A 25841-nucleotide genomic window follows, 5' to 3' on the forward strand; every position below is an offset into this window, starting at 1 on the left:
TATCCAAAAAAAAAAATACCCACGAAATTTACTCCGAAATGAGTCTAAATTCAATAGATATGCACAAACCAAATTTGATACACATTACATACATGGTTTTTTTATTTTTTTTAATATGTCAACTATTAAAGAATTCTAACCAATTGGCCACACATATATAACCTATAATATACCAAAAAATAAAACAAACAATCAAAAAAAGATACAATTTCCGCCGGGTTTTTTTTAACATGTTCGAAGAGCCGGTTTTGAACCGGTTTAAGATGATCCGGTTTGAAATGACCCGGTTTGCACTAAACCGAACTGGTTGTATAGGATCGGATAAATTTGATGGTGAACCGGTTTGAAACTGAACCGGTTTAAGGGTGAACCGGTGTTGACTTTGTTGACTTGAACTGAACCGGTCCACTAAACTGAACCGGTTCGGAAAAAAAACCGGTTTGTACGCCTCTAGCACAAACTCAACGACAATATAAGTAACTTTAACGTGATATTTCCATTATAAAATATAACTGAATTCTATTTTTGGCTATGTTTTAAACCTTATCACTTGCTAATTGAAGATAACATATATAGTAACTCACAGACCCATTTTTCAAATAATTGATCAAAATTATCTTCACTCATTCTGGCCATTAACCTGTTTCATACTTGACTAAGAGTTAAATTTTATTGTTTTGAATCATAAATATGAAATATAATACAAATCAGCCTTTTTATAATAATAATGTTGAAATTGTCTTGGTTGAGTTTTCAAATTTTGATTTGATTTTTGACAAAAATATGAAGTGTCAAGAAGCCCAAAAGAAAACATAAGCCCATTTTAGACCATGAAAACCTTCACGTTCACCCACAAAATATTATGCCAACCGATAACATCCATCATCCCCCTTATCTTTCCCCGACTCCTCTAAACCCTTCTTACCTACAATGTCTTGTGCGGCAAAACCCATGTCGAACCCCTTATCCATGGCTAATGGCTGCCTGGTTTCATCATCTCCGGCTATCTTCGCCGGCAAAACTCTCCAACACATCTCTTTGCCCTTGAAACCCATTAAATTCCACCTATCCGCTTCCTTTACACCCTTTTCTCTGCGAAGAAAAGCCAATTCCTCGCGTATTGTTACCTTTGTTCAAGAAGAAGACAACACCTTGGTTCTTCAAACAGATGAAAAATTGAGTTGGGGAGACGAAACTGAGGAAACGGAAGCAGCCGCCGACACCGGTGTCTCCGATTGGGAAGGGGGCGCGGTTGGAGATGCTGCCACGGAAGGGACGGAAGAGTTTTCTGAACCACCAGAAGAAGCTAAGATTTTCGTCGGTAATTTGCCGTATGATGTGGATAGCGAGCAATTGGCTCAGCTTTTTCAACAAGCTGGTGTCGTTGAGATTTCTGAGGTATTATTTATTTCTCGAGTTTTTCAAAATTTTCAATTGCTTCGACTCTAATTAGGGTTTTGTTTGTTGAATTAGGTTATATACAATAGAGAGACCGATCAGAGTAGGGGTTTCGGGTTTGTAACAATGAGCACCGTTGAAGAAGCGGAAAAGGCTGTTGAGATGCTCCATCGTTATGTAAGTTTTTACAAGTAATTTCCTTCAATTAATCGATGAAAAAGAGTTGCAATGGAGTGATGTTTGAATTGTAACAGGAAATAGGAGGAAGATACTTGACTGTAAACAAGGCAGCACCAAGAGGATCAAGGCCAGAGCGTGCAGAGAGGTCGCCGCAGATGTCCGGACCTTCATACAGAGTTTACGTTGGCAACCTTCCATGGGATGTCGATGATGTCCGCCTTGAGCAGCTGTTCAGTGAACATGGAAAGGTTGTGAATGCGAGAGTTGTGATTGACAGGGAAAGTGGTCGATCACGAGGGTTTGGGTTTGTGACTATGTCTTCTGAAAGTGAAGTCAATGACGCCATTGAAAATCTTGATGGACAGGTAAAACCCTAAATTCTTGCTTGTTTATAAATTTGGTATTACTTTTGAAGAAGAAAGATTGTAATAATTTTTTGTGTTGCAGAGCATGGGTGGGAGAGCAATTAGGGTAAATGTAGCGGAGGAGAGGCCAAGGCGTTTCTGATCTGGGTTTTTGGTTTGATTTGGTTTCAACTTCCAAGTGGTATTTTATGTTTCATGTAAGTTTTTGTTTAGGAGTTTATCAAGTGCGATGTGTTTTGTTATAAGTTATTGAGTAAAGTTATTGGAGGTGTACTTGAACCTGATGCCTATGCAAATTTGCTAGGCAGTTTATGGGGTATAAAAAGGTTACCTTTTTATGGCCATGATTGCTTCTTGATTCTTCTGAGTTGGAATGTTGGAAACAAGGTTTTAAAATACGGAATCGGGCCTCAAGGCGTTTACTCCTCGCCTACTAAAATTCATAAGTCTTCAAATCATGCCAAATTAGTAAAAACAAACGCATAATAGTCTTCAAATCAAGCCAAATCAACAAAAACGAAGGTCATCATCATCTTCCATTTGACCATCGAGCTCATCATCTTCATCAACCAGATTTAGTTGAACACCTTTGATTTGAAGCAGTCAAGAGTCAAGCAACCTTCGAGAAGTCCAACTTCAATTTCAACTCAGTACCTTCGGATTTTGATGCAGAAGTGGGGAACAACTTCGATTTTAACTCACAAGTTGATGACCATGTTCGATTTGGCTAACAACAGTTAACAGGGGGAGTAAGAAGAAACGAGAAGAGAAAAGAAAGAAGAAACGATAGAATAAGGAGTGACGGCTGGAGAAAAATTAGGTCAAGTAAAGATATCACGTGATTTCTAAGGTCAAAAAGTCGAAAAAAAAAAAAAAAAAAAAAAAAAAAACCCAGAACGCCTCTTACGCCTCGCCTCGGACCGCTTTTCACCGCCTCACAAGACTGAGGCGTGCGCCTCATTCTCCCCCTAAGAAGCGTAGCCTCAGAATCGTTTTTGTCCGCCTCGCCTCAAGGCGCGCCTCGAGGCGTACGCCTCGAACGATTTTTAAAACCATGGTTGGAAAATAGAAAACCATTGATATGTATGTTGAATAACTTTTGCTAACTGAACCATTTCCATTCTTGTCCCACCACTTTCAATTCCTGTGATACGTTCCCCACCAGAATCACCAATTGCTTTCCCGGCTTCAACTGATAGACAAGCGGTTGAATTACCATGAATCCAAGAAACCAATGCCATTCCATCCCCTTCAAGTAAAAAAAAAATTAAAAAAATATCGTAACTTAGACGTACCACCAACAATGTAATTAAGCCAAGAGATCCATTTGGAGTAAAATCTGAAGGAATTTGGAATCCGGAGGAAATAAAATCTTTAATATGCTTGTTGTTGACATGTAATGTAATATAATTCTTTGCAAAAATTTATCAAAAGAATTAGAATGTAAAAATCTATTTTTTAACAGCCACATTATATAAAGCAAACTAGTAAGAAGCTAGAGGAAAAAAATCAATTAAAGAGTCATAAAGAAGTGGGTTATGCAACCACTGGTCCAAGAGATACTATTTTTACTACTTCTGTTTGAAAGCCAATTAAAAGAATAAATGACAATATTTTTAAAAATATGAATTTTTCTCATGTTGTGCGTCACTGGAACATTACACTTCCTGTAAAACCAAATAACCTAAATTGTGGTGATAATAATTGCTTAAATCACTCTTCCTTTCAATGGCCTCGATGTAATGTTATCAACCCAACTCATAATATCGGAGACATTCTGAAACAAACAAAAAGGAAGATCAAGCCACTTAAACCGCTTTGTTATAAATTTCTTTGGCCACTTCACAAACAAAAAATATGACTGCAATCTTCAATTTGTGAAGAAAACATAGGGCATAACAAAAAAGTCAAGTCAATGCCCATGTGACCAGATTATCTTTACCTTTAGTAGGAAGTCTATCTGAGATGAATAATAAGCATAATGGGGACCTTAATAGAGACAAACTTACACCAACTCATCTCAGTCATGTCGACCTGCAAAATGATATTCTCAATATGTTTTCTAGTGCTACTAATAGTAAAACCAACACAGAACTAATATATATATATATATATATATATATATATATATATATATATATATATATATATATATAAATAAAAAGAGAGAGAGGTTCAAATGTTTTTACTATCTATTATGTGTATGTAGGATTGATTGTGGACCAATCATCTTAGTTATTTTAAGAAAGTAATTAATACATATTAAATGCTGAATATTTAATTAATACTCATTATATCTTCAATATATAATATGCATTAATTACTTTCTTAAAATAACTAAAATGATTCGTCTACAATCAATCATATATGCACATAATAGATAGTTAGAACACAATAAGCCAAATTAACCCAAGAGTTGTAAAGTCATGCCACCATTGTCTCAGATTTGACTCCAACTCCAAACCCAACCGCTATCACTCCATTTGTCAGCAACACAACAATCCTTCAAGTCTTCCAAAACATAAAATCTCGTGAATCGTAAAGAAATGATCTCTTTACCGATTCAAATGTCATTCAAAAATCTAGTATTTATCTCATTACCGACTCGTCTTATAAAAAGAGAATGGGGCACAATGTGAAAAGCATCAAGCTAATCGTATAGCTTTCACAAGATTGGCCCACAACCCCTCCTTTTGGTTTTGGAGAGTTGACCCCCAACCCACTATAGACACCATGAATATTATGAATCACCTTAACCCAAAGTGTTTCCTCCTCGTTATAAAAAATGACACCTCCATTTAATAAACAACGCCCCATATTAAACGCTTTTAAACTTCCAATACCTAAACCACCTTTATCCTTGGAATTCAACACCAAGATCCATTTGACCAAATAAAATTTTTTATCTGAGTCACTACCTCCCCAAAGGAACCAAGAACGCAAAAGGCTCTAAAACACTATTCACAAACCCCCGACATTTTAAACATGGACATGTAGTAAATACCAAGGGTATTAATAATAGATTTAATTAACGTCAATCTACCTCCTACAAAAAGAAGATTCACTTTCCAATTAGCCAACCGCTTCTCAAACTTTTGGATCACCATTTTCCAATTAACCACACGATTCATATTTTCACCAACCGATAACCAGATAAGTAAAAGGTAAACTAGTTAAATCACATCTGTTAATAACAACCATCTCTTCCACCTGTTAAAACGGAATATCGATACCATACAAATTCGATTTCTGTAAATTTAATTTAAGGCCCAACACCAAGTAAAAGCAATTAAGAATAGTAATCAGGTTAGCAATATTTTGATCAGCATAAAAAAATCAGACAATGATCGTCTCTAACCACAACACCCTAAAATAAACCATGACTCACATTATCCTCTACCACCACATGCAATCCTTCCATAACAAGAATAAAGAGAAAATAAGGAAAAATAGTCATCTTGACGAAAACGTCTCAGAGGCAAGAACTCTTTTGTAGGGCTTCCATTCATTAGGATGGAGGTTCGGGAAGATACCAAGCAAACTTTAATCCATTGTATCCATCTATGATAAAACCCCATATGAGACATAATTTGTATTAAGTACTCTCAGCTAATCGAATCATATGCCTTATCAAAATCATTAAATTTTTCTTTTTTCTTTTATACCACTGAATGATCTCGTTCATTATCAAAGGACCGTCTAGCATTTGTTTGCCTTTAACAAAAGCAGATTATTCACTAAACCATCAATCACGAAAGCTAATCTATTAGCTATTTTTTTGAACGGCAAATCTAATCTACCTCTAAAACTACTACTTACATTCACTTATGTCCACGACGGGACATGAAGTCTTGAACCCTCAATTTCAAGGAGTAAGGGCAACACACAGCTGGGCTAGAAACCCTTTTATCTATTAGCTAAATGCTTAACAATAATTTTATATTGCACTCAGTTAAGCTAATCGGTCTATAATCTTTAAAGATCGAGGGACTATCTACCTTTGGAATCAAAGTAATGAAAGAAGAATTGCAGCCATTAGGGATGCGATGTGTATCAAAGAATTCTTCAACAAAGTTGCAAATATTATCCTTCATACGCTCCCAAAACCTTTTCATAAACCGGAATGAAAAACCATATAGGCCATGTGCCCTAACACTCCCACAAGACCAAATAGCAGCACAAACTTCCACTTCAAAGAACCTCGAGCCCAACACATCCCTATGTGCCTAGGAGAGATGCAAAAGCCCAGGTCAAGGATGAAAAGAAGCCACCCCGAGAACCTTTTGTATTTTTTTTCAAGAAACCAAATGAAATGATCTCTAACGTGAACAGGTGAAGTCCTCAAGGTTAATTTGATATTTTTATAGTAGATAAGGAAAGGAAATAAGATGCTTTGGGTATATCGCAATTCTCAATGAATGATAAAATCGGTTGGTTACAGAATATAATATACATTGACTGATTTTTTAACCAAACATTTTTGATGGAATTATCTTTTTCCTATTCTTTCGGAATCCATAAAACAAACAGACAGGCAAGCGTAAACGGTTTATTGCGCACTTGGAAAGAAAGAGTATGCATTCATAAGATCATCACTTTATGTCGAATAATCTAACACAAAAGACGTATATATAATTTAATTATATTCTGTTTAACAAAAAAAAAAAAAAAAAAAAATCAAAGATTCAAACAACTAAACTGTGTTTAATAACCTAAATCTAGTAACTAATTGCAAACAGACAAACTGTTGAATTGATGATAGATATAGTTTGACTTGAGGAGACTAACTTTTGTAATTTACCTCTTAACACCGGTTTTCTTGTTAAATCAATCAAACATCACAAACTAATAACAAAAGCATTAACAATATAACAATATTTGCCTAAAATCTTAGAAAATACTCCAGTTGTAGAACCCAAGAAAATCTTCTACGCGGAATTCTCATGCAAAAGTACATACTCTCGGCTGCAAAACACAAAAATAATATAAATATAAATATAAATATAAATATAAATAAATCATGCCACATGCACATCTGTGAAGCGGATAACAGCAATTAGCAACCTACCTGCTATTCCCAAACTTAATGGTGTCTTTTTCCATGAGTTCATAATATCGTTCAGCTTCAATACGATTATCCTACATTCACAACAAAACATATATATATATATATATATATATATATATATATATATATATATATATATATATATATATATATATATATTTATTACTATTAAATTAAACATCAATACATTATCATGTCATGTCATGTGTGTGTGTGTGTGCTTACATTTATGAAAGTCCCATTCGTGCTCCCCAAGTCCATTATGTAAGGCCTACAAAAGCAAAAATTCAGATAACATATAAAATAAAGTACACATTGAAAGAAACAACATTTTTACCTTATTTTCATGGCTAGCATGCCATCAGGTTGCTCCACCTCAACTTGCCTGAGAATTAACAGAAATGGAATATTCCGTCCAAAAACAGGAATAAGAATAAACAGGAAGTTGAGATGGTGATTATACATACCGATACTGAAGGACAGCATGCTGTTTGCTGCATGATGGATGGTCTGTAGGGATGTCTGCTACCCTTCTTTCTCTCCCAAATAGATAGCAGGTTTGACGATGCACATACAAAGGCTCTGTTTTTCATTTTTATTTTTTAAATAAAAACTCACATAAAAACCAATATTTGACTTTATATAATAAAAAAGAGATATGGTCAAACCCACCCTACCATTAAGCACTTCACCACCCTTGAAAACATAAAGCCTCCATCTTATTTCTGGTTTCCTTGCATCTGGTGGCTCAGTAAACAACAGTGTCACACCTACCATAAAAAAAAATATCATATTAATTTAGTTTCTTGAAAAATCTGTTTCTATTGTCTATAAGAAAGAGAGGGAAAAGAAGTGAACAAAAGACTCAATCACCCTTGACTCGATTTGTCTCAGCTGCAAGTTTTCCAGACAACTCAAAAGAAGGCTTTTGCTGCAACAATATTAAGTCATGTATGTCCACATTAAGCCCATTAAGTAAAAAAGGAAAGAGCAACAAAATGATTAAACTTGAATCACCTTTTCCTTAGTTGCAAGTGCCTCTTCAGCAGCCTTCATTTGTGCTACTGAATCATCATCATTGCCATTCCTAATCACACACATTATATAGCATTAGCATCTATAATCAGATCATGTAAAAAATATGGGCTACAAAAGTTTAAAAGTTCAGATAGGTGCTCACTGATGATCATCACCTCTTGAGTTATTTCCCTGGAAAATAAAACAAAATGGAAGTCAATAACTTCATTTACAATTTACAAATCATCCATGGAAACAAGAACAGTATAATGCTCGATTCAAATCATTATCTCAAATGTGCATAAACAGTTTTTTTTCATCAAGATCATATAGAAGAAAGTAGATGAGTTAAAAGATATGGATATCACCAGACACCTCATCACGTGCTCCTCTAGGAGGCGAATCAGATTTGTGTCTACTCCTGTGACCTTCTCCCCCATGTCTGGATTTGGAGGATCCGTTTCCATTGCCATCTGAATCCCTCTCTTTATGTGTAACCTTGTCACTTCCACTAACATGTCCTCTGCCTTTCATTTCATCAGTTTTATCAGCTTGGGCTCTTCTCAACCTTCTGGTTCGTGGTGATGGTGATCGAGATTCATGTGATGCAGGTGACCTGGTTTTACCATGTCCTCTTTCACTTGGTTTATCATCCTTATTGTTAGATCGATCTCTTCTTAACCTTTTACTCCTTGGTGATGGTGATCTTGAGTTTGCTCTTACAGGAGATGCAGGTGTCTGCTTTGAGGATCTTGTGTGGCTTGAAGGTTTCTCTCTCGATGGTGAATGAGTAGGAGGAGGATTTGGGTGGTGTCTTGAAGCCCTATCTCTACCTGGTGATCTTCCTGATCTTTCTCTCCTTGAAGGGCTCCTATGAGAAGACCTGTGATTCCTAACAGGAGATTCTGAATGATCAGAGGAATTACGCCCCATGAGGGAGGGTTGAAATTCCTGAAATTAGAGAATATATAAAGAAATCAAATAGCAGATAAACATGCTCCCCCTACATGAACTTGAACTGAAGTTCTAATCTTACATACCAGAAAACCTACTATAAGATGGAATTCTCAAGGTACAACATCAATTAATGAGAGTAGAAGCACAATGAAAGTACAAGCACAATGAAACGTCCGTAAATCAAGTGGCGTGTAATAGTTGTATAGCATGAAGAACAACAAAATTACCAAATTCAAACTTTTGAAGCATAGCCGAAAGAAATTTGAAACGAAATACATTCCAGTGTGGAAGAAAACCCTAGAAGAATGAGTGAAACATACCTGGAGACAAGACAAAACTTGTAAGGTGATGTTGATGGAGCACAAACGATAATGACTGCCTAATCTGGAACGTAGACGCAGATAATCACTAGCTTGTCAAGAGGAGTGAGCGGTGTTATGGAGAATACAGGGGTGGAGATGGCGAGAGCTCTGATTTTTTTTTTTTTGTGAAGATTGAGGAATCGGGGGAGGATGCGTACGCTGATAAGTGGGCTGGGCTGTTAGGGAAATCATATGGGTTTTCTTCGATCAATCCAGAATTCCAGATCCAGTATATTTAGGAATGGCAATCAACCCGGGTATGGTATCCCCCATTCCCGAACCTAGAACTTAAAATCGGGAGCCTAGCATGATAAAAAATAGAAAAAACATCATAAATGGTCCGTGTGTTTTTTTAAAATCTGAAGTTCAGTCATCGTGGTTTAAAAACGTCATAGCTGGTCACTGTGCTTGGAAAACTTTTGACGATTAGTCCTTATTGCTAACTCCGTTAAGTTTTGTCCGTTAACTGAAGGGTATTTTCGTCATTTCACTACCACAGGGACCATTTATGATATTTTCTCTTATTTTATAAAAAATGAAATAATATACAAAGGGGGTCCCACCTCTCTCTCTCTCTCTCTCTCGTATGAACACCACCACAATCCCTAAAATACTAAACATGTTCTGAATTTTGGGTTCTTTAATCGATGTATAGGAAAGGAAGGAGTAAACTTCATGGTTACTTCTAAACTAGTTGTCGATGGTTAAGTGCTACAATAAGGAGGTGGGGTTTGAGTTAATTGGTACAAACAACGGGGAAATGAATCGTCGTCTTCATTAAGTGGATGAAGAAACAAACGAAAAAAAGGAAAAATTAGGAATCTCCGGTGAGGCTGGGAGATCATGAGAAAGGGCAGACGTTGACCTCCGGCGACCCTCGTGGGTTCAATTTTCGTCTGATCGGAAGGGAGAAGTACGAACGAAATCAGCAAATGAGGTTCTCCGATGGGGTTTAATAGATCATGAGGAGGGAATAGCTGATCCTCGAGTGCCTTCATCTTCGCCTTGGTCATCGTCTTCATCTGATGGGAATGGAAATCGAACGGAGTGGTCAAAAGAGGTGGTCCGACGACTGAAATTGGTGAAGAAGAAGAAGGGTTGTTGGATTTTCCGACGGCCCTTCTCTGTCTGTTCGTTTCCGGCTAACGCGAAAGGGGATGGGAGGAATTTGGCCCTCACCTGTTTGAGAAAGAACTAGACAAAATCAGAAGTCGGGTGGGGGCGTGGGACTTTGTCTTCATCAGATTGAAGGAGAAGAAAATGAGAGCAACGACATGGGGTGTTCGAGGGTTGAGCTTCAACGGGAAGGGATCTGTTGGAGGTTGGGATGGAGGCAACAACCTCCTCTCTCTCATCTTCGCGTTTTCTAGCGATCGGAGGACCACCCACCTTCGGTGGGTGAGTCTTGGCAGTCTAATGAAGAAGAAATAGGGACAGCAATAGTAAGTATCGGGGGGTTTTTGTGAGGTGCTAAACAAAGAAGAAAACAGGAGAGTGAGAGTGAGAGAGAGAGAGAGAGAGAGAGAGAGAGAGAGGTGGGACCCCCTTTGTATATTATTTCATTTTTTATAAAATAAGAGAAAATAACATAAATGGTCCCTGTGGTAGTGAAATGACGAAAATACCCTTCAGTTAACGGACAAAACTTAACGGAGTTAGCAATAAGGACCAATCGTCAAAAGTTTTGAAAGCACAGAGACAATCTATGACGTTTTTAAACCACGGGGACTAAACTTCAGATTTTGGGAAAACGCAGGGACCATTTATGATGTTTTTTCTAATATATATATATATATATATATATATATATATATATATATATATATATATATATATATATATATATATATATATATATATAATGATAAAAAATATATACACTAATGTCTAAAAATTAACATGCTGGATATAGGTAATTGACGGTTATTATATTTTTTTTTCCAAAATGAAATATTTTTTTTATATGCCTTCATATCAATTACTAAACCAAATAAAAAAAATTATTATTTTTCAAATAATATATACATAAATATAAAAATCATTTTTTGGGCTATACAGTTACATCCGGACAGGTTTTTACCGGTTTTGTGTGGATTTCGATAGTCTGAGATTTTAAAAATTCGTGTTTTGATTAGCCTATATAAAATCTGATTTTTTTATATATAAAATAAAATTCAAATTTATTCCTACCAAATAAAGAGTTATAAAAAAACTTAATAAAAATCAGATTTTTTTTTTTTGAAAAAACTAGCTTTTAATCAAATAAATTTCTTAATTTTCTAAAACAATTTTTATTTGTACACTTGTATAACTTGAAGTCTAACTATCGCTAAAATAACATATTCGAATACTTCATCAAAAACATAAAATAAAATTCTAAAAACATAAATATAAATAAATGCCAAAATAATTATTGTTTTAAAAAAAAAATGTAAAAAATAATTAATAAAACAAACAAAAATAATAATATTATGTTAATTAATTGAATTAAGAAGAGCCCAATATAGAATAGTATATGGACATGCATAACTTGTAATCATATCCTCGACTCCATATTTTGTTCCATTTTGTTCTACGAACGAGTGTCTCATGTGATCGCGTCAGGACTAAAAATTGTCTTTAATGTTTGTGTTTTTGAAAAAATGGTTGTTAGAAAATTATTTTCATAGTTCTTACTATTTACAAGATTTCTGACAGATCTATTTTGTAACAACTTGAGTTTTATACGATACATGGCTAAATGAAACAAAATTACCACTAGCTCTTGATAAAAAAAAATATTATACTTGTATGATGATTTCAACTACGGTTTATAATTCTAACAATTAATTATGATATGAAAAATGCATGTTTAGATGATTTTTGTGCGATAAGAATAATATTTATTTATATCTTTTATTTATAAATATTAATTATAATAAATTAATATTAGTTAAATAATAAATATAATAAAATTTTCTTTATCCAACAATATAGAAAACAAATTCATATTTAATACAATAAAAATTAAAATTAAATAATTATATATAATATATAAGAAATCATAAAACAAATAGTTCCAAGTTGTCATATCAAATATTCACTTTTAAATAATTATTCTTGTATTTAATATTAATATTATACTTGCTTTAATATGGAGAAATATTATTTTATAATTAGAATGGAAGCTCATGTGTAACATCACAAAGAACATGATAAATTTTTTCATATTTATAAAGCATTTTCACAAAAACAATAAGATGATCAAGCGTTATTTCCAACTCAAATCCATAGAATCAGAGTAACAAATAGTTTCTCAAAACATAAATAAGAAGGAGGATGTCTACGATCACCCATTCACCTTGCCTCTATCATCCGAAATACCTGAAAACAATGAAATCAACAACTTCAAGCCAAAAATTAGTGAGTTTCCCCCAAGGTACCACACACAACCAAACAGATAACAACATGCATATATGAGTCTTCAGCATGACTGAACCACCTCATAGGGCCTACAGTCTCTGGACCGCTCTTTGGGCCTTTGGCCTGTCTGAACTGTCTCGCATGGCCTACAGCCTATCCGGGTCGCCCCGGGTATCTTGACCATCAGCTGTGACATCCCGGAATTTAGGTCTAAAATTGTAGACAAACAGTTCACTGCAAACCTCTTTGTAATTTGACCTATTGATCTTAAATGCATATTTTGAAAAATGTATAGTGTCATTACAACTATTATAAGATATCAGATAGTATCTTACTTCCATTTGTGGAAAATCTCAAACGAATCACAAAGCACGAAGTACAACTCTAATTAATACGTCTGAGAAACTGAAAATTTGTATTAAGCAAATGTGAGCGAAGCAAATATTCGAATCTCGTAGTACATGTTCCTCTGTTTCCAAAAATATAAAGAATATCCAAAACTGAGTTCATATGCAAAAATACGACTATTATAAGAAAACAATCCAGTAACACACTAATTTTCTTTAAACTGCTAAAACCGTATCTATCCGATAGGCACTTGCACACGTCAGATGGAAATTCAGTGAGCGTTTTTGGACTCAGAATATGGTCTATTATTTAATTCCATACTCGAAGTATTTTTAGCAAAAATATTTGCAAAAGTCGAGAAATCGGACATTTCAGGTCAATTAGATGCGAAACTTTAAACACGATTTTATGGAGTTCTACAACTCGAAAAATTAATCCGTTTAGGTTTTTGGAATCCTTAAACTCTACTATCATATGACACTTTCGAAAAAATATTAGACTTTAGGAACTTGGCACATAAACCTAGGTGTGACATCATCATGGCCTACCAACCTAGTATGAGACTCCAAAAATTAGCGAATCTTTCTTTCCTCCTTGCTTCCTACATGATCAACCCTATTCTTTAACCACTATACCCTCTTGTGTATACTCCTTTTCATAAGTACAAGTATGATTGTTGTGTGTTTGACTCAATTTGAGAGTATGGTCTTGCATGGACATTAAGAGCTTACTAGAGACTATAAATAAAGGCCTTAACTTCTCATTTTCTTCACATTCACCAGCCATCATTCCTCCCTCACTCTCCCCTCTCTATTTCATTCTTTTCTTGGCTAGAAAAGCACCACAAAAAACCACCATTCCACCACTGAGAACCACCATAAAATACCACCCTCCTCCCCTGTTCCTCCTATTTCCGACGACCAACCACCACCACCATTGTGCCATTTTGCTTTGCATCCCTTTTTGTAGTGTTTCCATTAGATAGGCTAGAGTTCGTGTTGTTTTGTGGAGCTTATTTCAAGTTCAAAACATCCCTGGTGTAGGATCATTGTTGGTTCTTGTTTCTCACGGTGCTTCCCGGAAAACAAACCATATTCTTATCTAAACCGAAGTTCATGCTTCAAAAGGTGAGTGTTTACGACCCATTTTTAATGTTTTTACATATCTTGGGGGAATACTGATGGGAATTGAGCACTACATCATTCTTATGGTGTACATGCAAACCCTAAAGCTTTGGATCTAGTTTGTCTAATGAACATGCAATAATCATCCTGTTGAGTCCATTTGTGTTGCGTCTTGGGCCATATATTCTGTATCCGGATTGGGCCTGTCCATCCGTGTCTATCTAGATTAGTTTCGTTGTTATCTAGATTAGCAGTTAGGGTTATAGTATATATATGCATGCATGTATGCGTATATTGATAACGGTGGTTAATTACGTAGATTCTTGTAACCCTAAACACCTCTACAGATTGAAGTTCTTTATCAAGCTCTTCTGAGGTGTTATCACATTAATCATACGACATATTCAGTGCCATACTTTTGTTCTTTGTTACGTTATTATTTAATATCCTGCTTAGAATCATACGATCCTAAAAGAACTTTGTTCTAACAATTGGTATCAGAGCAGGAGATTGTGTGATCAATACACATTACTTCTGTATTCATAATACTTTAGGGTTTCCGCTTTTATCGTATAAATAGAAGCCGTCGTCTTCATATCGACGACAACTCTGTTTATGATAAAACCCTAATCTCAAGTTTACAGGTTTGATTCTAGCAGCTCACCATGTCTCACGATGATTCGCATACAAACCCCATAAACATCTCAATCAGCATCGGATCAACAACCAGAGTACCCATACTCTATACTCAAGACTACGAAGTATGGGCTCATCACTTTGAAGATTGTGTGGTTGGATCTAAAGACAATGGCTATCTCATCTGGGAAGCTATCATTCGTGGACCGTTTGTACATTCGGGAACAAACACGACTGTTAAGTCGCAAACGGATTACAACAAGCTGGTGACGGATGTTGAGAAGATGCCACAGGATGAGAAGGACAAGCTCTTGTGTAACGTTAAAGCCATGCGAATGATAAGATTCGCCCTGCAATTTGACACCTTTCGGCTAGTAGGTTCATGCACAACTGCTAAAGAGATTTGGGATAGGTTGAAGGAACTTTAATCAACTGATGAAGACCTGGAACACTCCATTCAAACTCTGTTGTTGTCAGAATTTGGAGTTTTCGAACAGAAACCTAAAGAGAAGCTTGTACAGACCTTTGATCGGTTCAATCATCTCCTCAGTAAGATGATCAAGCATGGGATAGAGAGAAAGCTGATCGAGCAGAAAGTAACATTCATGAACGGGCTGAGACCAGAATGGATGGCTGTGGTTTCCACTGTGAAGGCGCATGAACAGTTCAAATCATACTCGCTGGCGAAACTAGTAGGTATACTAAAGTCTCATGAAAGTGTTGTAACCAAGGAAGCGAAAGTGATTTCTGGTGTGGGATCGTTGTCTCTTGTTTCTAAAGGAAAAAGTACTGCAGAAGAAGAAGAGTCAGACATGTCAGAATGCGACCTTACAAGTGAGGAGTATGCCTTGATGGTCTCAAATCCAAAGAAATTTGCAAGGAGAAAATTTCCCGTCAGCAAGAACCGAAACTGGCAGGGAAGTTATAGTTCTAAAAAGATGAAGGATGAACCGAAAGTCTCCTCTCAAAAGGATGAAGAGAAAAAGGAGAGCAAGCTTGCGGGAGACTCTGGATACGACTGCAACTATTGTCACGACATGAACCATTTTGCCAAAGATTGCATGTTGAGGAAGATGGCTGAGAAAAGAGAGGGTGAAGATGATGAGGCGTATTATATGCGAAAATTAGAAGAGGTAAAGAAGAAAAAGGCGTCCAACAGCTCGATGAATGCCTTAATCGTACAGGAGAATGCTGGGGAAGATGAGTTCGGTGGTGTAGAAGTCTGGTCAACCGACTCTGAAGACGAAGAGGTTAGAAGACCCACTCATGGAAAGGCATATGTGGCAAAGAATGAAGGTTCGGGTGGAAAGTGCTTTATCGTCACTGCTGATCCATCAACCAAAAGTGCAGATACGGAACCGAACTTGACAGAAGACAAGTGCTTTGCGGCCAAGCCGGTGAGTGAGAAGATCAACGACTGCGATTGATTGATCAAAAAGGTACATTCTATTCTTGAGTCTCTTAAAATCTCAAAAACTAATTATCAAGAAGAATTAAATGAATTAAACTTTAAATTTCTAACCTAAGTAGTAGCCTCATGCAAACCCGCTTAGCAAATTCTAACCTAACTGACCAACTCGGCAGGGTGTCTTCAAAAAGTGAGGAAAGGAGAATGTGGATTGAGCTGAAGGAAGCGAAGTTAGTTAGAACTAGGGATGAATGTATTTATTTGCAAAGAGACAATTTAAAGTTATTCAAACAAAGAAATGTTTTCTGTTTAATTGCGAAACGTCTTTATACTAATATTGCTCAATTACATTTAAGCTGTGAAATTGGCAAGAAAATTCATAAAATGATTTTGCCCTTTCTTGAATTTAAGGAAGATGAAGTTATAGCAGAATGTGAATCAGTGGTGTCCTCTGAAGAGACATCAAGTTCGTATAGGCTAGGTTTGGATAAGATAGAAACCTTCATCGATTCTAAGGAACATAAGAGTATGTTAAAAAATATCTTAGATGAAAATGATAGGCAAAAGATTAAAACTGAAACTATACAAACATTCGATCTGTCAAATGCCAAAATTGTTCAAGATAATAAAATAAACTTAGATAATACGTTTGAATTTGATGCGGAAAGCGAGATGAGTGAAATCTCAGTAGAGGATGAAGTTGATTGCTCGAAGTTTATGAACCATGAAATCGAGAATGAAAAACCTCTTATATCAGAAAACTCCGTTGAGTTTGCTCGTTTGTCAAAAGAACAGGAACCAAAACTCAAGGAAAAGGCCTTGGTCTATCAAAAGGTTCAGACCGCCCCAAATCAGGTTTATGCTGTGACTGAGGTCACTCAAAGGCAAACGGTAGAATTAAGAATCATAGTTGACGAAGATAACGCTGAAGGATGCGAAGACTATTTCTGGTCTGCTCCTATTGACAACGCAGACGAGACTGTAGGACTATCTGATAAAACCACATGGAGAGTCAAAGGTAGATACATACCAGAGCCCATCAACAAACCCTCCAGTTTCGATATTCCAAGCTCAAGTGGAACCAAAGATGTTCCTGAGGAACCAATGGTTGAACCTGCTGTTCCAATCAAGAGGGAAGAACCGACAGTTCAAACTAAGAAGAGTACAGAATCTAAAATGAAAGGTAAGACAACTGCAACTCAGAAGGAGAAACCAAAGGCTAGCTTCAATATTCACAAATCTCAGAAGGAGCTAGCTGAACAGAAACGCTTGAGAAATCAGAGATATGCCACGAATCTGAATGAAAGGAAAAAGCATTGGAATTCTCAAAATCCCAACTATGAGCCTCTCAGGAAAGGATCCATGGACAAGGGAAAGGAAAAGTTGAAGGAAAATTTCAGTCCAAATTCCTACTATTCCAAATCCCAGAACCGAAAGTCATGTCTCAGTCCTGAACCCACTTTTGGTCCTCAACCTAGATTCGGTCCTCGACCTAGATTCGGTTCTCAAACCAGATTCGGTCCCAATCCTAGTAATGGATCCTCCAAGTCCCAAGTTGAAACAAATTCTTTAAAGGACATCAAAGGAAAAGGAAAGTTGGTATCAGACTCTGAGAAGGAAAATAAGAAATCCTCTACTAAACCTAGGAATCAAACGAAAAATCCTAAACCATAAAAAAAACAACCCCAACTGATACACTAAAATTTAAAGAAGATAAAACAAAAATCAAGGTGTGTACCATTAAAAGAAATGATCAAACCACTCTCATTAAACGAACCTTTTTAGTTGATGTTTCTGCAACTATTCCTTTCTCTGTGAAAAACTCACCAGGACCCAAGAAACTTTGGATTCCTAAATCTGCTTGAATTTGCAGGTAATCAGTGACGAGCAGTTTGACGACGAATGGTATATAGACAGTGGCTGCTCGCGTCACATGACATGAAGAAAGGAGGAGCTAAGAGAGTTTTGGTCCCTGAAAGATGGTGGGTCTGTGAAGTTTGGAAACAATTCCTATGGAACAATCAAAGGATACGACATGATAACTAATGGAGACTTCTCGATCAGAAAGGTGGCTTATGTAGAAGGATTGCAACACAATCTCATCAGCGTGTCACAATTAGTTGTAGGCACGGGTTTGAAGGTATCATTCGATGATGAGGGGTCTGAGATAGTGGAAAAACAATCCAAGAAGGTATTGCTGAAATCTGCACGAAAAGGAGAGATGTACCCTCTGAATCTTAACCCAATTCGAGGGACACCAGCTATTTGTCTGCTGTCAAAGGCAAACACCGATGAAAGCTGGTTATGGCATCGACGTCTATCACACCTGAATTTCAAAGACATCAACAAATTAGTGATTGGTGATCACGTTCGAGGCCTTCCTCTTCTCAAGTTCGAAAAGGAGCATTTATGTGCAGCATGTGAGATGAGTAAACAGAGCAGAAGAAGCCACCCTACACGCATCAATACTAAGATAGTGGAAGCACTTAAACTGTTACACATTGATTTATGTGGACCTTCTGCTATAGAGAGTATCGGTAGAAGTAAGTACATTCTTGTTATTGTAGATGATTTTTCACGCTTCACTTGGGTTTTCTTTCTTAAGCAGAAATCAGATGCTACTCACAACTAAAGAAAACGGTCAGAAACATCAGAAGTGACAATGGTCTGGAATTCAAGAACAAGGATTTTGAGGACTTTCTGGCTGATAAGGGGATAACTCACAATTTTTTGGCCCCTTATACACCACAGCAGAATGGGATTGTTGAAAGACGAAACCGCTCGTTATGTGAAGCAGCCAGAACCATGTTAAGTTTCGCTTCCCTACCTTTATACTTTTGGGCTGATGCAATTGCCACTGCATGCTATACTCAGAATCGGTCCTTGCTCAACAAGAGATTCTCCATAACTCCTTATGAGATCATAAACCATAGGAAGCCGAATGTCAAAATTTTCCATATCTTTGGTTCAAGGTGCTTCATTTTTAATTCCAAAGAGAACCGAAATAAGTTTGATGTTAAAGCCGATGAGGGCATATTTCTGGGTTACTCTCTATCATCAAAAGCATACAGGGTGTTGAATAAGCGTTCCAAAACAATTGAAGAAACTTATTATGTCACCTTTGATGACAATTATATGTAGAAGGTTCAAAGGACTGAAAGTACCTTAGGAGACATATTCCCAGAATCTAGACAGGTCTCGGTTCCAATATCCAACCTGTTTGAGGAATACATTCGTCTATTTGATGAACCAGAAAAAGCAATTCATTTAGAGGCAACGACAGTAGATAACAAACTCGATAATCTCAAGAAGATCATAGACGAAGCTACTAAAGAGATGGAAAGCGAACCACCAAGTACTAAGTCCTCAACAGGCTCTCCAAACAAAGCTTCAACGTTCCAGGGGGAGAGCACTACCACTTCCAAGACAACCGAAGCTTCTGTTGAGGGGGAGAATCCAAGTTCATCTCCTACATCTAAAGGTTCAGATGATAGGGAAAACACTAATCCAAAACAAGCAAGTGATAGTCAAATCGAGGGGGAGAAACCAACTTCCACAAGAAATACAGACTCTGATGTTGACAGAGATTTCACTTCGCCAGTCGAGGGGGAGAAGGAGAAAGAAAGTGATAGTTCTACTGACGAAGGTGAGGGTGATCTGTCAGACGTTGACATAGAAGTAGAAGCTGAATTGAATCCAGAATATGATCCAAGCTATCCTCCATTAGTAAAATGGACAAAAGACCATCCTAAAGAACAAATTATTGGTGAGACCTCAAAAAGTGTTCTTACTCGATCTCAACTAAAGGCGAAACAAACTGCATTATTCTCTAAAGTGGAATTTTGTATGTTCAATTTGTTTATTTCCAAAATTGAGCCGAAAACTGTAAATGCTGCACTTGATCATTCAGAGTGGGTTCAAGCAATGCAGGATGAGCTCCATGAGTTCGAACGCAACAGAGTTTGGAGGTTGATTCCTACACCGAAAGATGCTTCTATTGTCGGCCTAAAATGGGTGTTTAGAAATAAGCTGGACAAAGAAGGGAATGTCATTCGTAACAAGGCTCGGTTGGTTGTAAAAGGTTATTGTCAAGAAGAAGGGATAGATTATGAAGAAACCTTTGCTCCAGTAGCAAGGTTAGAATCTGTCAGAATCTTTCTTGCATATGCTGCTCACAAGAACTTCGAAGTTTTCCAAATGGATGTCAAATGCGCTTTCTTAAATGGAGAATTAGAAGAAACCGTTTATGTTGAGCAACCGCCTGGTTTTGTGAATGAAAAATACCCTGATCATTGCTATGTCCTGGATAAAGCTGTCTATGGGCTAAAACAAGCACCGAGAGCCTGGTATGAAACGCTAACTCGCTTCTTGAAAATGTCAAAATTTAAACAAGGTTCGGTTGACCCAACCTTCTTTCGTAAGAAGGAAGGCGAACATTTGATGATTGTTCAGATTTATGTTGATGATATCATCTTCGGCTCCACGAATCCTAGCTTAACAGCTGAATTCATGAAGTTGATGGAGACTAAATTTGAAATGAGCACAATGGGTCCAATTAACTTTTTCCTTGGTTTGAATATTAGACAGGGACCAGAAGGTATCTTTATAAACCAGGAAGCATACACCAAGAACTTACTGACAAAATTTGGCATGAAGGGTGACTCAAAAGTGAAGGTTCCTATGACATTTGGCACTAAGCTAACCCCATCTTTGGAGAAACCTGCTGTGGATATAACACTTTATCGTCAAATGATCGGGTCCCTTATGTATCTAACAGCTAGTAGGCCAGATATTATGTTTTCTGTTTGTTACTGTGCCAGGTTTCAAGCCAATCCAAGAGAACCTCACATGCTTGCTGTGAAGAACATTTTTCGATATCTAAAGAAAACTTCATCTCTCGGTCTCTGGCATCCTGCAAGATCTGGATTCTTCATCCAAGCCTTCTCTGATGCTGATCTAGGAGGATGTCGACTGGACAGAAAGAGTACTACAGGTGGATGCCAATTTCTTGACGGGAAACTTGTTAGTTGGCAGTCCAAGAAACAAACCTGTTTTTCATTATCCACAGCCGAAGCTGAATATATTGCTGCAGCATCGTGCACGTCCCAAGTGGTTTGGATTCAAAGTCAACTAAGAGATTATGGACTAAGTATGAAGAAGATTCCTCTCTATTGCGACTCTGAAAGTGCAATTAGGATTTGTCTTAATCCAGTGCAAAACTAAAAAACCGAGCATATTGCACTTCGGTATCATTTCATCAAGGATCATGTAGAAGATGGGAACGTGGAAGTACACTTTGTACGATCTGCTGATCAATTGGATGACATCTTTACTAAAGCCTTACCAGAAGCAACCTTCAACAAAATCTTACAAGGCTTAGGCATGATGGAAGGAGAGTCGGTACCGAATCCTCAAAACTCTCATTAAAATTAGACAACCGAAATGGACAAACCACTCGGTCTATTTCTGCTCTAGACTTTTAGGGAACCGAAATGGACAGACCGCTCGGTCTATCTCGGCTCTGTAATTTTCTAGAATCGAAATGAACCGAACGCTCGGTCTATTTCGCTTCACTCAGTTAAAATAAGGTTTCGGTTGTATATTTTGTGCATATCTCACTTTTGATTTGAACTTAACTATTTTATCTTTCTGTTTTTATTTTTTTTCAGAAAATTTAAAAAATACAAAAATATTTAATCTTTCTGTTTTTATTCTTTTTCAGAAAATTTCAAAATTTCAAAAATATTTTATCTTTCTGTTTTTATTCTTTTTCAGAAAATTTCAAAAATTCCAAAAATATTTTATCTTTCTGTTTTTATTCTTTTTCAGAAAATTTCAAAAATTCCAAAAATATTTTATCTTTCTGTTTTATTTTTATTTTTTATATTTGTCTCGTATGTTTGTCTGTTTGGCTTGTTTGGTGTGTTTCTTTACTTTTCATAGGTGATATGAATATCCATATAATCGACTGTGGATCTAAGGAAGGTAAGATTCAATTTCAAAATGAACTAGTTAAGGGTCCCTAGAAGCATGCTGCTGCATGTTGTCTTAAGCCTCTACGATCTTGAGCAGGTCTTAATGATTCGATTAACACCCATCGTTTCTTCCAAATCAGGCTAATTTATATTACTCGGTCTAGAGCTACCTTACTCTTCTCATATGAGTAAAGAGTTTCTCTGCTTTGTCATGATTATCTAGCAGAAGGTACATTCGGTTCTTTAGCCACCTCCTTATATTCTCCATCTACTTTCGGTTCACCAACGTAACCCTTGAGACTCTCGGTCTTTACCACTGAGGTTTATGGTTGCACAACATCTGTGTTTGTGATCTTAGATACGTTTACCACGTGCTGAGTGAAACCCAATATCCAACACCAAAAATGAATTGACGGTGAATTATAAATTCAAGAACTTACTGGTTACCTGAAGAAATCTCTCTTTTTATTTTTGTGTGATCTTTTATGAAATTGTCTAGTACCAAGGCATTTCTTCCCAAAGAGATCCAGTTTAATTTTTTTTTGAGATTTCTGATTTCTCTATAGTCACTAAAACAATAAAACCCACCTACCTGTTCTACATACCACATCGGTCTCACAGGTACTTCTTCCAACGTTTGGTTTTATGTTGAAACTCGAAGTTCGGTTGAAGATAAGCTACCCTAAGCCTATGATTAAAAGAAGCCTTTCAATGTTTATTAACAAATAGTTGATCGTATTTTTCGGGAAACCACACAAGCACTTCAAGTCTCTCTTGACTTTGAAGGAAGTGATTCTTGCCCAAAATCCTCTGCTTTCTGTCTAATTATAAGACATCACTCACATCCCATACACATTTGATTTATTTCTTTATCTTTGTCACACTTATGCACGAAATTTTTTATTTTCCAACATTCTGGTTACTGTTTGGTTTGAGTTTTGGGTTATTAATTGTAACCAAACGAGGGGCTATTGTGGAATTTTAAACGCCGATTGAAGATAAGATTTAGGCGCGTGAATTTGAACGGTTTCTAAAGCTATGCGTGCTGACGTATATCTGGGAGTAACCACCCTGTCACATCGCGTTTTTTCAGGCAACATTTAGTGATCTCATCATAATCATCACGATTTTCTCTCTCCAGGCAATGGTATATAAAGGGTTGAACATCTTATTTGTCTTTTACCAACATTCAATTCTCTCAAACTTACCAGCATTCAAGTCTCTCAAACGACGAGTAAACAGTGTTCATCATCTTCTTCATTCATCAATGGCGACTTCCTCTTCAGTACATGAACACACGACATCATCATCCTTGCTTACCATTAAACCTAACCAAAATATGATCATTGAACTTAATCCGTTCTTATATGATTCATATATGCTGCAAGTTGTGGAATGTTTAAAATATTCCCCCTGGTTTTAGCCCTAACCCAGGTTGAAGCAGTCCCAATGTCGCTGTTATCACAAGTTTATTCCACGGCGACTTATGATAAAAACAAAGATCGTATCTATTTTACCATCCACGACAAGAAGGCTTCTGTTACAAAGTTGAAGTTCTATTCGATTTTGAATCTTGCAGTAGATTCTTCTGTCATCTCGCCAGACTTCATCACCACATCTCAACTATTTTCAATGATGTACGAGATGGGGTACACCGATGTGCTAACAACCATTACCAAAGTGAAGAAATCTTGTTTACCCTCTCAGTGGAATGGCTTGCTCACTCTACTGATTAAGGGTTTAGCAGAACGATGTGGTGGTTCCGATACTACAAGCAAGGGTTTTCTCGCCATTCTTTACGGCCTCTACAACGGGATTAATCTTGATTATGGCTCTATAATCTGGTCTCAGGTGGTGCAGAGTCTCAATACATCGACACGACATTCTGAAGTTTCGTGTGGGCGTTTTCGGACCCTGATTACAAGGAAGGCAATTAATTCTTTAGAGATTCCGATCATGCAGGATGCTCTACTTGCTTCTATTACCACATTCCATATAAAGAAGATAATCCTCTCTGATCCGCTCAAGTTTCCTCATTATGTAAAGATTCCTGAAACCATGTATTGTGGTGTTGCAGAAAAGAGCAATGTCTTGGCTGACTATAGGAAACTTCCTCCTATCGGACCGAGAGTTCTGTCTCCAGAGCAGCAAGCAGCTTTGGATGCACTAGAAAAGCCTACTAACAGAGGAAAGAGGGTTTCAAAGAAAGAGGATCCTGAGGAACGTAAGTCCAAGTCCTCTAAACGCTAGTCTGGTGAAGGCGATACTTCTCAACCGAAACCGAAGAAGATAAAGAAGATGGCTCGCAGACCTAGAGGGAACACTCCTCCAAGCACAGATAATGCAGATGAGCAAAGTGAGGAAGAAGAGGTTCGTCATGTCTCACCCTGAGAGCCCACTCCTCCACGATCTCCTACTCCACCAGAATCTCCAAATCACAACAGAGTTCCAACTCCAACCCCATCACCGAAACAGACTGTTCCACTTTCTGTTCCCACTGTTACTACACCCCTTACCACTCAAGCAACAACTTTGACAACCCCACCACCAATTACTTCAGTTCCTATTTCTACTATACCCTTATCTTCTCCACTTATAACCGAATCAACAACCAATACCATTCCCAAATCCACTGTGGAAGTCAATGTATCTGATACAGGGGCTACTACTGTGACTGAAACTCCAATCGTTAACAAACTACCTTCACCAACCCCATCATCTGATTCTGGTGCTACTCTCGGGGGAGACGATGAGGAATTTGACTCTATCTACTACAGTCCTTACCGACTTCAAACCGATGATGAGACTGATGCTCCTGGAGACAGCCATTGAGCAGTTAGATCGATTGCTTGCCGATAGCGAAGCCTATGGTGGTGTTGTTCTTAAAGCATTTCTAGAGACAGCCATTGAGCAGTATACTATGGCAATTGATAATTCTACGAAGGCAGTTAATGAGTCTACCTCCAACTGTACGCAGGCCACCAAAGACGTTTCTGAGATTGTTCATACAACTCAGATTTTTCTTGAGTCGTTAAAGTCTCATGTTGACACCCATGCAGCACACTATCAATCCTTTGTGGACTCCTTTTCTAAGTCCCTTCACGATGAAACTACTAAGATTGAGGTTGTACGCTCTGAGCTTAAAATAGAAACCACTTCTTTCTTAAACTCAGTGGATTCTCGTTTTGATGCTCTGGCTGCTAATCTTGCAACAGAGAGTGCCTTGAAGGAGGATTTGGCTAAAAAGCAAGCAACAATTGATGTTCAGAAAGTGCAGCTGACCCAGGCGGAGAAAGAAATTTCCTTGTTGAAAACTCAGAGGGCTGTTTATAAAAGTTATGCAGGAGATGTGAAAGATTTGCTGACTAATTTGCTTGAAGCGCATGACCCAATCTTAACTCCAACTATTCGGAATCATCTTCAATCCAAAATCCTTCCTGCTATTGCCATTTTAAGTGAAATGAAAGGTGTTTCGGAGGGGGTTGTACCTCCAAAACAAGGGGGAGAGAGTAGTGCTCGTTATTTTGTTAAACCAAGACCGATTGTGAAGACAGAAGATGAACAACTGAAAGTCACAACAGAACCGAAGGTTAATTTAGCT

At 37.2% G+C, this 25841-nt stretch overlaps 2 protein-coding genes across 2 annotated transcripts; one reads left to right on the forward strand and one right to left on the reverse strand.

The window, feature by feature from the left end:
* The first annotated feature begins 859 nt into the window (after nt 1-859).
* On the forward strand, nt 860-2287 carry LOC111896222 (28 kDa ribonucleoprotein, chloroplastic). Its single transcript, XM_023892234.3, has 4 exons — nt 860-1398; nt 1474-1575; nt 1653-1943; nt 2026-2287. Exons 1-4 carry the CDS (start codon nt 931-933, stop codon nt 2083-2085), a joined length of 921 nt encoding a protein of 306 aa, XP_023748002.1. The 5' UTR covers nt 860-930; the 3' UTR covers nt 2086-2287.
* A 4401-nt stretch (nt 2288-6688) lies between these two features.
* Nucleotides 6689-9602, reverse strand: LOC111896226 (FHA domain-containing protein DDL). Its single transcript, XM_023892237.3, has 11 exons — nt 9306-9602; nt 8404-8979; nt 8192-8220; nt 8029-8098; nt 7885-7942; nt 7689-7781; nt 7479-7593; nt 7349-7396; nt 7237-7282; nt 7012-7082; nt 6689-6908 (listed from the first exon to the last, which is right to left on the reverse strand). Exons 2-11 carry the CDS (start codon nt 8959-8961, stop codon nt 6872-6874), a joined length of 1125 nt encoding a protein of 374 aa, XP_023748005.1. The 5' UTR covers nt 8962-8979; nt 9306-9602; the 3' UTR covers nt 6689-6871.
* Between the last annotated feature and the right edge of the window lie 16239 nt (nt 9603-25841).

The sequence above is a fragment of the Lactuca sativa genome, chromosome 5 (assembly GCF_002870075.4).
Source record: "Lactuca sativa cultivar Salinas chromosome 5, Lsat_Salinas_v11, whole genome shotgun sequence".
NCBI lineage: Eukaryota > Viridiplantae > Streptophyta > Magnoliopsida > Asterales > Asteraceae > Lactuca > Lactuca sativa.

What these genes read in the sequence shown, in the direction of transcription:
- LOC111896222 (XM_023892234.3), top strand. Translation starts at nt 931, where the DNA reads ATGTCTTGTGCGGCAAAACCCATGTCGAACCCCTTATCCATGGCTAAT. An exon ending in GTGTCGTTGAGATTTCTGAG is followed by an intron (nt 1,399 to 1,473) that starts GTATTATTTATT and finishes TTGTTGAATTAG; the next exon opens with GTTATATACAATAGAGAGAC. An exon ending in TTGAGATGCTCCATCGTTAT is followed by an intron (nt 1,576 to 1,652) that starts GTAAGTTTTTAC and finishes GAATTGTAACAG; the next exon opens with GAAATAGGAGGAAGATACTT.
- LOC111896226 (XM_023892237.3), bottom strand. Translation starts at nt 8,961, where the DNA reads ATGGGGCGTAATTCCTCTGATCATTCAGAATCTCCTGTTAGGAATCAC. An exon ending in CTAGAGGAGCACGTGATGAG is followed by an intron (nt 8,221 to 8,403) that starts GTGTCTGGTGAT and finishes TTTATTTTCCAG; the next exon opens with GGAAATAACTCAAGAGGTGA. An exon ending in ATGCTAGCCATGAAAATAAG is followed by an intron (nt 7,283 to 7,348) that starts GTAAAAATGTTG and finishes TTGCTTTTGTAG; the next exon opens with GCCTTACATAATGGACTTGG.